The sequence below is a fragment of the Furipterus horrens genome, unplaced genomic scaffold, assembly GCF_987537825.1.
Source record: "Furipterus horrens unplaced genomic scaffold, mFurHor1.1.pri manual_scaffold_5, whole genome shotgun sequence".
In the NCBI taxonomy this organism is placed as follows: domain Eukaryota; kingdom Metazoa; phylum Chordata; class Mammalia; order Chiroptera; family Furipteridae; genus Furipterus; species Furipterus horrens.
Genome location: NW_028327175.1, coordinates 187655990 through 187669027, shown reverse-complemented (window position 1 = coordinate 187669027; position 13038 = coordinate 187655990). Strand labels below are relative to the sequence as shown.

The 13038-nt window shown below is 47.9% G+C and overlaps 1 protein-coding gene across 2 annotated transcripts in view; it reads left to right on the top strand.

Annotated features, from left to right (window-relative positions):
• Nucleotides 1-13038, top strand: part of XPNPEP1 (X-prolyl aminopeptidase 1) — a 55443-nt gene that overhangs the window by 28526 nt on the left and 13879 nt on the right. For both annotated transcript variants that reach the window (XM_090278560.1, XM_090278559.1), the window contains 8 exons: nucleotides 246-350; nucleotides 3367-3459; nucleotides 3785-3928; nucleotides 5682-5777; nucleotides 8608-8689; nucleotides 10169-10379; nucleotides 11968-12057; nucleotides 12690-12740. In XM_090278560.1, coding sequence (XP_090134686.1) covers nucleotides 246-350; nucleotides 3367-3459; nucleotides 3785-3928; nucleotides 5682-5777; nucleotides 8608-8689; nucleotides 10169-10379; nucleotides 11968-12057; nucleotides 12690-12740 — 872 coding nt within the window. The remainder of the gene's footprint in view (nucleotides 1-245; nucleotides 351-3366; nucleotides 3460-3784; nucleotides 3929-5681; nucleotides 5778-8607; nucleotides 8690-10168; nucleotides 10380-11967; nucleotides 12058-12689; nucleotides 12741-13038) is intronic.

Sequence of the window (13038 nt, the reverse complement as noted above, 5' to 3'; positions counted from 1 at the left end):
GTCCAGGCAGCCTGGGCTATCTCAGGACTGTCTTCTTTAGAGCGTGGTGTACAGCTGGTGCTCAGTGGCTTTGTGTTCTCTTGCCCAGAGGCTACCCTGGAGTCAGAGGCCTGTCTTCCCCATTCAGAGTGCTGCTGGTGGCTAGGCCTCCCAAGAGCTGGTACTCTCACCGTACTTGTCCATCTGCTGTTGTTTTGTGGGTGGTTGTCAGAAAACTTTCTCATTTCTTTGCTCCCTTGCTCCAGGAACAGCCATCATCACGGAAGAGCATGCAGCCATGTGGACCGACGGGCGCTACTTTCTCCAGGCTGCTAAGCAGATGGACAGCAACTGGACACTCATGAAGATGGGTGTGTAGAGGCGGGGCCATCCCACCCTTAGTTGGCCAGTTTTGGGAAGGGACCCTAGAGCTCTTCAGGCCTCTTAGATCTTAACCCTTTTATGGGATTATGGACCCTTTTTCGTCTCGGCTGCCGTACAAAATGCCACAGACTGGGTCGCTTCAACAACAGAAATTTATTTGGTCAGTCTGGAAGCTGAAAGTCTAAGATCAGGGCGCCAGTGTGGTCAGGGTCTGGTGAGAGCTCTCTTTCTGGCTTGCCAACTTCTCACTGTGTCCTTACATGGCTAGATCGCTTTTCCCTCTTCCTGTTAGAAGCCCACCAGTCCTGCTGGATTAGAACGCCACCCTTATGACTCTCCTTTAACCTCAACTACCTCCTAAAACCCCTGTCTCCATATACAGTCATATTGGGGGTTAGAGTGTCAACGTATGTATTTTGAGGGGACACAGTCCAAGTTGTGGCACAAGGAAAACCAAGAAAATAGCATGCTTGTGTATACATACCATTGTGCATTTAATTTTGGAAGGTCCTCATTCAGGATTCTCATTTGAGTGAGGGGAAACTGAAGGCCAGCGAGGACAGCTGATTTGCTGCAGATCACAGAGCTTGCCATGCACTTGACTCATGCACTGGGGGCCTCTCCACTGCTCTTTGCTGCCTCATCATTCAGAGGAAGTTAAAGGTCTGCTGACAGCAGAGGCCAGGAAGCTCTTCCCCGGAGGATCCTGGACTCAGTTCTGGCAGCTCAGCTTTGGAGAAGAGCACAGGGCAGGGGCATGGGTCTGGAACTTTCTTGGACAAGTTACTCCACTGTCAGTGCTTCAGTTTCCTCATTTGTAAAATGGGATGATAATAATAGTAAGTGTCACATAAAATGGTGAGAATTAAAGAAATAATACACGGAAAGCATTGAGTTCAGTGTTTATCGAATAATAAGTGCATATGTGTGTGTGTGTGTGTGTGTGTGTGTGTGTGTGTACGTCTACTCTGTTTTTTCATTTAATTTTGTGCTGTGTGTGTTTTTTCTTGTCATTAAAATAGTCTGTGGGAACATGGTTTTAGTGGTTGTACAAAGATCTCCTTCTCCTGAATTTTGAACTTGGAGAGTAGAAGATGAGGGGAAAGGGGCTACCAGGGCCGAGTCAGGAAGACAAGATGATGCAAATACCTCATATTTCTTGTTTGTTGTACGAACTACAGTTGAGTTGAGTTGAGGTGACACCAAGATCCAAGCAGCTGACCTACGGAGGGTCTGCGTGCATGTGTTTTTGTGTGTACATGCATGGGGTTCACCCTCTCCTTATTCATATATATGTGTTGTTTATCTTAGGGAGGCCTTAGGAACATTTTTGTCTGACAGTGGATTTATTGCTGAGGTTATTCTCTCTCTCTCTCTCTCTCTCTCTCTGTCTGTCTCTCTTTCTCACACACATTTGGGGCTGTGGGACAATGATAAATGGATAGGCCACTAGGCCTATAAACTTCTAATTATATGCCTTTGTAATGACTCATGCATCCTAAACACATACATGTATTTGTTTATATGTTATATATATATATGTGCTAGTGTCCATCTGTATTTCAAATATGAACAAAGATTAATTTATTTTTTAGGAAACTAAATACAAATAGAAATTCTCCTTTTTCCTGGTGCACCCCGGTAGATCACTTAGCGTACCCCTGAGGCATGGGCATCACCCTTTCGGGCCCAGAACTCCAGCTGTTAGGTCTGTTGGCACTTTCGGGGTCAGAGTGTCAGAGGAGCAACACTGTCTGCCTGCTCCTTAAAGTAGGTGTGTGGCGGCCCCAGGGGCTGTGTCCTTGTTCCTTCCAGGCCCCTCTCTAGTTGCTTTTCTGAGACAGCTCACCCCTAAGTCCACCTTCCGTCAGGCATCCGTCCTGTGTCGGGAGATTCTGGTGGGTTTGGTTGGTGAGTGATTGATCCCTGGGCCTTTGCCAAATACCTGTCTGGTAGGAGATGACAGGACTTCATCCTGTGGAAGTTATACTAGGGGCATTAAAGAAACTTCGTTAATAAGTGGCTTGTTTAGCTGTTTGAAAAAAATAAGAAAGAATCAAATAGCAAAATAATAATTCAGTGCCAGCTTCTAGGAAGTTTTTTAGAACTGAGATTCATGAGCTCATATCCTTTTAAACCTTTGGACTTCCTTTCAGTGGTTATGAGGTTATCAGGTCTCGGTCGAGAAAATAGTAAAGATAAGTACTGTTTTAGAATATGTGAACTTGCTCTCTAAATATGAATATATTTTATTTAGCAAAAATATGATTAAAAAGTATACATCCCAAACATAGATGGCTTAGATTAAAGAAAAACTGGGATATCAAAAATAACTTCAGTTCCTTTCTTGAAGCTTCTTTGGTGTCCTGTGACTAGTCTCTTGGAAATCGAAAGGGCTGTTTTCTCTTGGGAGCTGGGAAGCCCAGGGAGCCATGTTAGGTGGTGGTAGTTCTTATATGTTTCTCTTGAAATCTCTGGAAAGATTCTTTTTTTTTGCTGTTGAGACTTGTGCATGGCCCTCTAGTCAGGTGTGGTTGTGGGGCAAGGGTCTCCTCTCTTCGACGCTGCCCTCCCGATGATGGAAGGGTGCCGTGGCTTGTGCTCCCCTCTCCTGGTGTGGATGTGAGGGAAGCTCCCAGCTTCCAGCCCTGACCATATCACCATCCAAGGGACTGAAGGCTGATGAGATGATCATAGTGCTGACACAGTGCACCTATGATACAGTGAGCCCCAGGATGCCATTTTTCCCAGGGGTCTAATAAAAATCCCGCTTTTCTTCTTCTCTCTCACCCTCATCTTATACTTTCCTCACATACCGTCTTAGACTTCTTGCAGCCTTCCAGAGGGAAGGGAGGGTCAGATTTTCCACATCCTGCCAATCCACTTGAAGAAGATGCTTAATAACAACCCTGCTGTCATGCTGTTGGTGAACTGCCTCCTTCTGGTGGGACAGTGAGCCTGGGCGCACTGGGAATTGTTTCGTATCAGTTCTTCCCTCTGTAGGTCTGAAGGACACGCCAACTCAGGAAGACTGGCTGGTGAGTGTACTTCCTGAAGGATCCAGGGTCGGTGTGGACCCACTGATTATTTCTACAGGTGAGTGAGCTTGCAGCCTTCCAGCTTGCGTGAGGAAGGGGTTCTAGGTGCCCCTGTACCCTCCTTGTTTGCTTGTGGGTTGTGTAACGTTTGTGGGCTCATCAAGACTTGATATGACAGTAGAGATCAAGGTGAGGAGATGAATTCCAGCACAGAGGCAGGGGAAGGCCGTTGGTGGTGAAGATGCCCTTTTACAGCTTCTCACCCTGCACATCCAGCGCAGGGCCACGGAAGGATCGTCTTTCAGAAGCTGCCAGGCTTTCACAGCCCTGCGGTCTGTTACAGGCATTCAGTTCACAGCTGGGCCACGTGCGTTTCTCCTCAGATTACTGGAAGAAGATGGCCAAGGTTCTGAGAAGCGCTGGCCACCACCTTCTTCCTGTCAAGGAGAACCTTGTGGACAAGATCTGGACAGACCGCCCTGAGCGCCCGTGCAAGCCCCTCCTTACTCTGGGTCTGGATTACACAGGTCAGAACTGCAGCTGTGCCCAACAGGGCCTCCAGCCGCTGCCCCTCTGCATGTCACCGTCGTCCCCACCTCAGTCCTCTGAATCAAAGTTAAGCTTGAGCTGACGGGAGGGTTCACCCCACCCTGGTACAGTAGGGCCTTTGATGAAAGCAGGAGCTTTACTTATTCCCACTGTTGCCACCTACTTATCTGGCAGAGTTTACTCTTGCCAAGCTCTTCTGGGCAGCCTTTGGGTGCTGCTAAATTATTATTATTATTATTATTATTATTTTTATTTTTATTTTTTTACCACGCAATTGCTAATTGCCCCTTAACGTATCTAATATTGGAAAAAGAGCCTAGAGGTTTCTAGGTGCCATTTCCTTTTCTTCTGCCAGCATTTGTAGGCTTACCTTCCTAGGCTTCCTGCCCTCTTGTACCTTCTGCTTTAGAGGCTTTTGGGTGTGGGTAAGTTTCTTCGGCCTGTGTGATAGTGGTGGGCGAGGTGCAGGTTCCGTGACCAGTTTGTGGAAGATGCAAGAGGGGGTTTATGGGACAGTGAGGGGTGCAGAGAGAAAGGCCTGGGAGGTAGGGCTGCAGGGGAGGGAGCCTGGGTGTCGAAAGAGGAGAGGAGAGGCGGATGGGGGATGTCTGGAATGTAGGCAGATTGCCCAGAGGGGTCCTGGGAAGAAAGCATTACAGCCCAGACTCTCAGCCAAGTTTTAAAGAGCATTCCTGTGCCGAGCTTCAAAGCAGCTTTTGGTTTGGGGGCAGCCCCAGCTCACTCTCCTTGTGACACCCTCAGTGAGGGGGAGAGTATTGCAGATATGGGAGGGGGGGATGAGGGATGGGTCCAGTGAGTGGCCCAGGTTAGCTAAACATTTTCCATCAGTGTGTTTTGCAATTAAAAAAAACAAAACAAAACTGAAATAGAGGCTCTGACCTATTGCTTGTAGGAGAGGGGGAGCAAATGTTGCTGGTGAGACTTCTGTTCGGCCAATGTGTGAGTGCAGGACACTGTGCGAGGTGCCGGATGAGTAGCACAGATGTCTCCCCTTTTCACAGGTGGCTGTAACCAGGGTAACAAGTGCTGCCTGATGGCAGGTGCTGGTGGCGGCGGTGGCGTAAGCTCCTCTAGGGCCATGATTTCATCCTGGGTAGCAGCGGGGAGGCCCTGGCTGTACCAGACAGGGCAAGCATGATTTGGAAGTGATAGAGTGAGTCAGGCTGCAGGGAATTCCTGTGGTCTTAGCAAGGAAGGCAAGTCTTGCTGCTCCAGGAATGTAAAGTGGTGGGTGATTCTCCCCTCACCCCAGAGACTGGATGAGTTCTCTCTGCAGGGTAGTATGTTTTCAAAGCTCCCTGTGCTTCCTCTGTTGCATTAATTTTTATACAACAGTGTAACTAATTGCTGGTTTAATTCCTGTCTTCTTTTCTAGATTTGTATGCCCCGTGAGGGCAGGGATTGGGTCTAGCTCAGAGCTGTAGCAGCAGTGACCAGCAGTGCCTGGCAGATGTCTATGCCTGGGAAGTCTAGGTGCTTCATAGACATTTGTTGGATAAACAAATGAATTGATTTTGCTGGTGAGGTAACCAGGCCTCTCAACAGTCAACTAACTGGCTTGGACAGAATCACACCTTGTGTAGGGCTTGATTCCAGGTTTCCTCTCTGCCCAAACAACACGTTCTCTAGGATGCTGTGCTGGGTAAGGATGTTTGGGACGCAGGTCCCTAGGACCAGGGCTGGAGTTGCAAGCATGTTTGTTTTTTGCAGGCATCTCCTGGAAGGACAAAGTTGCGGACTTTCGGTCGAAAATGTCTGAGAGGAACGTTCTGTGGTTTGTGGTCACCGCCCTGGATGAGATCGCATGTGAGTGCTCCGGTTTCACTGTTTGGGTGCGTTACCTAATCTCCCCTTTGGTTCTCTGGGAATCCGTGTTCTCATGCCACTCAGCTTTCTGCGTGGCCGGTGAAGACTGAAGAGGCTGTGTCGCCAAATGGTTATGCATATGCCAAGTAGGATGGAGAAAGAACTCCAGGGAGTGGGGGAAGGGGTGGCCTGGCCCTGCGTAGTATTTCAGCCAGGGCTGATGTTAATTACATGTGTGGTGATGTCCACCTTTGGCCAGTCTCTTCTAGATTGTGACACCTATGAGGAAGGACATCTTCTCTAAACATTGTGTGCCTGTCAACATCCATGTCTCTCTATAGCTGTGCAAGAGGGGTCATAGGAGACACGTTTTACTTTATATACTTTTCCTGTGATTCCCTAAGGTCTTTACAGTAAGAATATTCTAGAAATATTTCTACCTCAGAAAAATTAGGGACTGAGAGTTTTTTGTGAAGCTTTTTGACACAACAGCCGTTTCTCAAATTTTAAGCTTTAAATTATTCTCATGTAATTATTCAATACCTTCTCTTATCTTCTAGAACAGCGGTCTTGAACCTTTTTTGGCACCAGGGACCAGTTTTGTGGAAGACAATTTATCCATGGAGTGGGGTGGGGGGATGGTTTCGGGATGATTCAAGTGCATTACATTCAAGCTCACCTCCAGCCGTGTGGCCCTGTTCCTAACAGACCTGAACCTGTACTGGTCCATAGCCCAGAGGTTGCGGACCCCTGTTCTAGAGCCTGGAGAAATCAGGTTAAGCCTTCCTGTGCTGTTTGCTATTTTCTGACTATATTTGACCCAGGATAACTGAAGAGGCACTGCCTTAACTTTTTATTTTCTCTCTGTTGAAAGAGACCCCAAAGTATCCTGTCTCTCCAACCCCCAGCCCCCAAACTTTGTCAAATGTATCACTGATTTACATCCCTAATTAACTTAATAACCTCAGCATCTGAGAAAATAACATATAAAGCTAATTTCTCCCCTTGATTACTAAAAGAACCCCACATTGCTGTCAGAACATGGAGGCAGCTAGAATGCCCACCTGGACTTTTGACATATGCAAATCAACCATATGCAAATCAACCTGGTCCTAGCTGGTTCCGAGAGGAAATGGTAATGGACCTAGCCCAATATGTTAACAAGTTTTGGGGAAAAGCAGAAAGATGTAAATGACCTAATGAATATGTTGATAAGCAAATTCACCCTCACTGAAATTTGTGTTTAGCAAGTATAAAAAAGGCCCCTGCAGAAGTACAGGCAGGAGATTCCTACAGGCCATGAGGTGGACCGGGAGTCTCTACTTTCCATTCCCCATTCCCCATTCCCTGTTCCCTGCTCCCCATTCCCCTTGCTCCTATGGGCCCTCGAGTTGGTCCCGGAGTTGCCTCCGCAGCCTTCCCCTCTTTCCCGCAATAAACCTGCTGCCTGATCCCACAGTGGTCTCTGGGTGATTTCTCAGGGCATGGCTGCCCTGACAATTGATATTGTGGAAAACCTGGAAAATGCAGAGGAAGTAGAAAGAAAAAAAATCACCAATAATCCTGTTACCCAGAGATAATCACCTTTAACATTCTGTGCATATATAATTTTGTAGCTTGATTTTTACCAATGTATCAATATATGCTAATCCTGTATGAGCATGATTTTAAATGATTACTGATATCCTAGCATATGATTATACCATAATGTACTTAACCATTCCCCTAATGATGACCTTTGGTTAATTCCGATATTGCCACAATTTTATTATGATACTGCTATCAAAATCTTGGTGCATCAAAATGTGTGACTTAGTTTCTGATAACTTTCTTGCTGTGTTGGGCCAGCTTTTAGTGGTGGTATTATGGGTTCCAGAATATGTGCATGGTTTGGCTTTGACCTATCTTGCCATTTACCTGCCAGAAAGGTTGGTACGGGGACATATGAATAGGCCTATCCCTGCCCCACCCTTGCTAGCCCCAGGTACAATATTTCTTTAAGTGCTAGTTTTGTCTAATAGGCAAAAAAATGCTGCCTCATTGCTTTACTTTAGGAAGGCATTATTTTAAAACAGAGGCAGTCTTTTTTACTCCAGAGTCTTTCTGCGCTCTGATCCTTAGGAGAGAAAGCTTTCGGCAGCTAGAAGCCTAGGGACCAGAGCTGTGTGCTCTCTGCTGATCCCTCTGGTTTCCCAGACAGGCAGTGACCTCACCGAACCCCCTGACGCGGGCTGTAGGCGGGCCCTCCGTCCAGCCAGGCAGCACAGCTAACCCATGGGTGGGCTGCAGGCTCAGGTTTCATCCGTGGGCCTCTCTGACTCACTGCTTTTGTTCCTCTGCCGGGAAGCTCCACCTCCATGGGGCCTGCTGACCCTTACAGGGAGGGCCTCTTTTGGCCTCGGTCCTGGTGGGTCTCAGTTTTTCTGCTCTAGGTTGTTTGCCTCAGAAGGGAGGCAGTGCTTGGCTCCTTCTCCTTTATTTGGCAGCGCCAGGGTTTTTTTTTTTGCGTCTAGGCCTGGCAGGTCACCACCAGGCAGACCATTTCAGCTCTTTGTTTGGAGGGCATTTCTTGTGTTTTCTGACTAATTACTCCTCCATTCCCTTCCTTGGGACAGTGAGGTGGCCACATAAGAAACAGTTCTGGTGCCACCATTTGGTGGACACGAGTGACTGCAGCTCAGAGGTGCAGCCAAGAAACACAGTGCCCTGCCTGTCTGGGAGAGGCCACTGACTCCTTCCATAGCAAGCTGAAGTGCTCAACTCTCCTACAAGCCACCTCTCAAAATCTCAGGTCAGGAAGGTGACAGGGACTCCTTTTTTTTTTTTTTAGGGCTGTTCAATCTCCGAGGATCAGATGTGGAACACAATCCGGTATTTTTCTCCTATGCAATCATTGGACTAGAGACAATCATGTGAGTTTGCCCCACCCCTGCAAGTCCTCCCCCACAGCAGCCTGGCATCCCCAGTACCCTCCTTCTGGCCGAAGCCCTCTGGTCACTGCCTAACAGCTGCCACTTGCTGCTTTTCTCCTGGTCTTCCTCTCCTGCCTCTGTTGTCCTCTCCCTTCTTGTCTTCATTGACAGTAGGTATTTACGAATATCCTGCTTTTATTCTAAATGACTGAAATCTGTGACAGTCTCTATAGTACTGTGAGATAAAAGAATAAGTAGTCAGGGACTTCAGAACAAAATCAAGTGAGGTTAGTTCACAAAATTCCCACTGCAAAGTGTTGTTAAGGCTACACATTTGATTCCAAATTTTCTAGCAGCCAGTGCAAGGGGTGTATATAAACCCAGTCATTTTCAAGGTCTGAATGACGTAGGAAGACCCCCCCGGAGTCGCACCTCTTCAAATCATAGTTTATCTTTGAAAGTGTTGCCTGTGGCGTTCTTGCCATGGCTCTTCTATTTGGATGGCTTTTTGCTTTCAGACAACATATGTATTGAGTGCCTGTTATGTGCTAGAGTGTCTGTTGGATGCTGGGCTGAATGAGACAGACGAGGGCCCTGGTTAGAGCTGGGGAGATGAGGGTCTCCTCGGGGGATTCGGGTGCATAAGTGGGCACCAGCTGGTCAGTGGGATGGGTACAGGTGTTGTGTAGGAGGGGCCTGAGCTAGACTTGGGGTCAGAGCAGACTCTTGGGGAAAGCAATACTGAAGCACAGATGAGGATGCATGCGAGCTGGCTAGGTGAATGGAGAAAGGATGGCGAGGGGAATGGCGGTCTACGCACAGGAAAGCATGTTTCAGAGACTTTGGGCAGGAGAGAGCACAGTGCTTATGGAGAACCCAGAGTGGGTCAGTGTGGTTGGAACGAAGAGCGTGAGGCCAGCAGGTAAGCAGAGCCACAGAGAGGGAGGCCTTGTGAGCCACGTTCAGGAGCTTTGGCTCTTACCCCAAGGACACTGGGGAGCTGTTGAATGTGTTTTTTACAGGGAACCCATGATGGGTCAGCCTTGTAAACCCTAAAGAACATTATGGGTGTGAAAAATTGTATGGGTAGGAAAGGCTGGAGGTAGGGAGACCAGGGAGGAGGCTGTGGCACTAACGTAGCTGAGAGATGGCAGTGGCTCAAACCAGGGCAGTGACTGGGCCCGCGGTCGCTAAAGCTGGACAGATTTGATAGGCATTTAGGCTACTGACCTAAAGATCTTAAGGGGGGGGATCAAGGGGGACAATGCCCAGGTCCTGATTTGGGGAGTTGGGTGGATGGTGACAATATACACTGGGACAGGGTGCAGTGTGCAGAGAAGGACTTGGGAAAGGAATGGGGAAGAAGGAAAAACTACTAGGTTTTGATTGCCAGAGGATAGAGCCTGTGGAATGTGTGGGTCTGTGCTCTTGTTCCGGAGCCCTCCCTTTTCTGTCACCTCACCTGTTGCCCCTCTGTAGGCTCTTCATTGACGGTGACCGCATAGATGCCCCCAATGTGAAGGAGCACCTGCTTCTGGACTTGAGCCAGGAAGCCGAATACAGAATCCAGGTGCTTCCCTATAAGTCCATCTTGAGCGAGCTGAAGGTCCTGTGCACCAGCCTCTCCCCGAAGGAGAAGGTGTGGGTCAGCGACAAGGCCAGCTATGCTGTGAGCGAAGCCATCCCCAAGGTTGGTAGTCCCAGTGGAGCCCATCTAAACCCTGCCACGCTCCAACTGCTGCCCCCTCCCAGTCCTGGCATGGCGTGGCTTTGTCTTGGAAGCAGAGGTTGGTCAGGAAGATTGCCAAGGCTGGCTGTTGGGTCAGAGGTGTTGCCTCCCTGGATAAGCCCTCTGGGCTGGAGCCCTGTGGAGAGTCTGAGGGCCTTTAGGACCCATCGAGTCCTGTGTTTTCCAGAGTGTGGCGTGAGAGATGATTTTAGGTGGTACACTTTGATACTTTGGTTTATTGAAATGTGTCTGTTTTAAAAGTGTTTCAGTGTATACTAGAAAAAACTTAACTAGCATGTGAGACCATGATATAAGAATTATTTAAGACAAAGTTGAGTTTAATAAACTAAGTTGATTTAAAGATAGTTTAAAGAAAAGCATTAAGTAAGTAAGAATCCAGGGGTTAGACGGCTAGGGAAGGAGCCGTACAGGTGGTATGAGAGAATGCGTGAAGTTTGGGGGCCATAACTCCACCCCCAACCTCCCAACATTTTATAGATAAGGAGACCTGAGGCCCAGAGAAGCTTCGGGAATTGGGGATTTGTCCAAGATCAAATAATAGTGATAGTCCTGCCCTTGACTGAGCTTCTGCTGAGTGATACCTGTCCCTTGATTTTAACTGGGGCCCAGGGCAGGACTGGAATCCAAGCCATCTTAGATGTCACCATTTTGACTGTCCCGCCCTGGGCCTCTGACTTCCAGGTGGCCATTGATAAGCCCAGTGATGTCCCTCTTCTCCATCAAGCTGTGGGTCACCTGGGGAGAGCGCAGACCTTGCCCCCTAGACCTGGCTTGTCATCACACTCATGTCACTGTCACATTGTGAGATACTCAGTTACTCAGAGCTTTTCTTCCTTGACTTAAGTGGGGATCACACCTGCCTTCTCTGTTTCATGAAGGGTGTGTATGTGAGAGAGAGGATAATGAATGAGAGCGGAGGCAGCGAAAGCCCTTAGAGAAGTTCTGTGCAAGCACGAGGTGCTGCTGAGTCCCGCTGCCCTGTAACACAGGCTGGATTCTAACTTGTTCTCAAATTGGGAAGGGTCTTCTCAGCCTGTTAAGGTCAGACCATGAATGGTAGTTGATGTGTGATCCCTGAGCGAGAAGGGGGAAGGAGCAGGAGCCCTCCCTCATTAATCATGTGTGTCCCCAGATGTTGGGAAAAAGGCTCCTTTGTGCAGCAATAAAGAGGTTATTTCGGTCAAGCTTTGAGCCCTTAGTGAACTCTGACCACAAATATGGAGGCTTGGAAAGCAGTATCTTGCTGATGGCTGGCAGACAGCAGTCTCAAAGAGCTAAGGGGGGAATGGATCGAAAAGAAATAGCCTGTTTGAGGTACTTTCTCTTTTTCGATGACCTCAAGCCCCTTTCATTCCTCTCAGAGTCATCAACCGAAAAAAGCAGGTCTTCCGGCCAGACGGCTTGGCCAGCTTGGGTGGGTCCTGCGTGGGAACTCTTTAAATGAATGTCTTACACGGTGTGCTGGGTAAAAAGGTGATCACCTTGGTCAGCAGCCTCGGTTTCCCATCCTGTTGCCCTTTGCCCCTAGGAGAATCGCTGCTATATGCCTTACACACCCATCTGCATTGCCAAAGCTGTGAAGAATTCTGCCGAATCAGAAGGCATGAGGCGAGCTCACGTGAGTAAAGCAGCCTGTGCAGAAGAGGGGATGTGTGGTGGTGGGAAGGCCCAGCTCCTCACCTGCTCTGTGGCCTTGAGCTTGGCTCAAGGTTGGAACCTCTCTGAGCCTTCTAGATTTAATGAGAGAATGAAATAAGATACTTGATGGGCTAGATCTTTACAAACTACAACATACAACACAAAAAAAGATGTTGATGATAGTGTAGATGATGGTGGTGGTGATGAAGATGAAAATGAAGAAGGTGAAGCCTCTTAAAAGGCCCAGATTGTGTTTCAAAGCCAATGCAGGGCCTAGAAAGTTCTAGAAAGATTTGGGGCCCAGAGATGGCTTTTGACAGTGGCCTGTCTTTCCTGGCCCCCACAGGACAGGAGTGAACCTTCTGAGGGAGCTGCGGGTGCCCTGAGGGGAACTCTCCCTGGCTGTGCCTGAACTGCTGAACAGCAGGGAGCCCTGTCCCTGATAGGGGAATTGCTGCAGACTTGTCCCAGGAAGTGTGTGTGGAGCCCCATGTGCTGGTGGTTTGTGCCCTTAAGGTGCAGCCCCCTCAGTATCACACTGGGGCTGGGCTCTGAATCTGCTCATCTGAATTTCAGTCTTAACTTAAAAAAATGTCTCCGTTGTTTGCACAGATTAAAGATGCTGTTGCCCTCTGTGAACTCTTTAACTGGCTGGAGAAAGAGGTTGGTTCTTTAGTGTTTGTTTAATATATAGATATAGTTTGTTCAGAAATTAGTATGTGTGATTCTAACCGAGACTTCCATTCTCTGGTGACCATGGTGTCTAAGATCTTGATCTGATTTTAGTACTCTCTTTCAATAGTTTTTTTCTGGAAATTTTCTGTGTGTGTTTTTAAAGATTCTTTAATTGTAGAAAGTAGTAACAAGGATGAAGAAATTCCTTAACAGACTGGATCCTTTTAGGATTAAGGAATTGTCTTGTAACTGAGTGGAATTTCATTATAAGGAAAAATGATTCTCA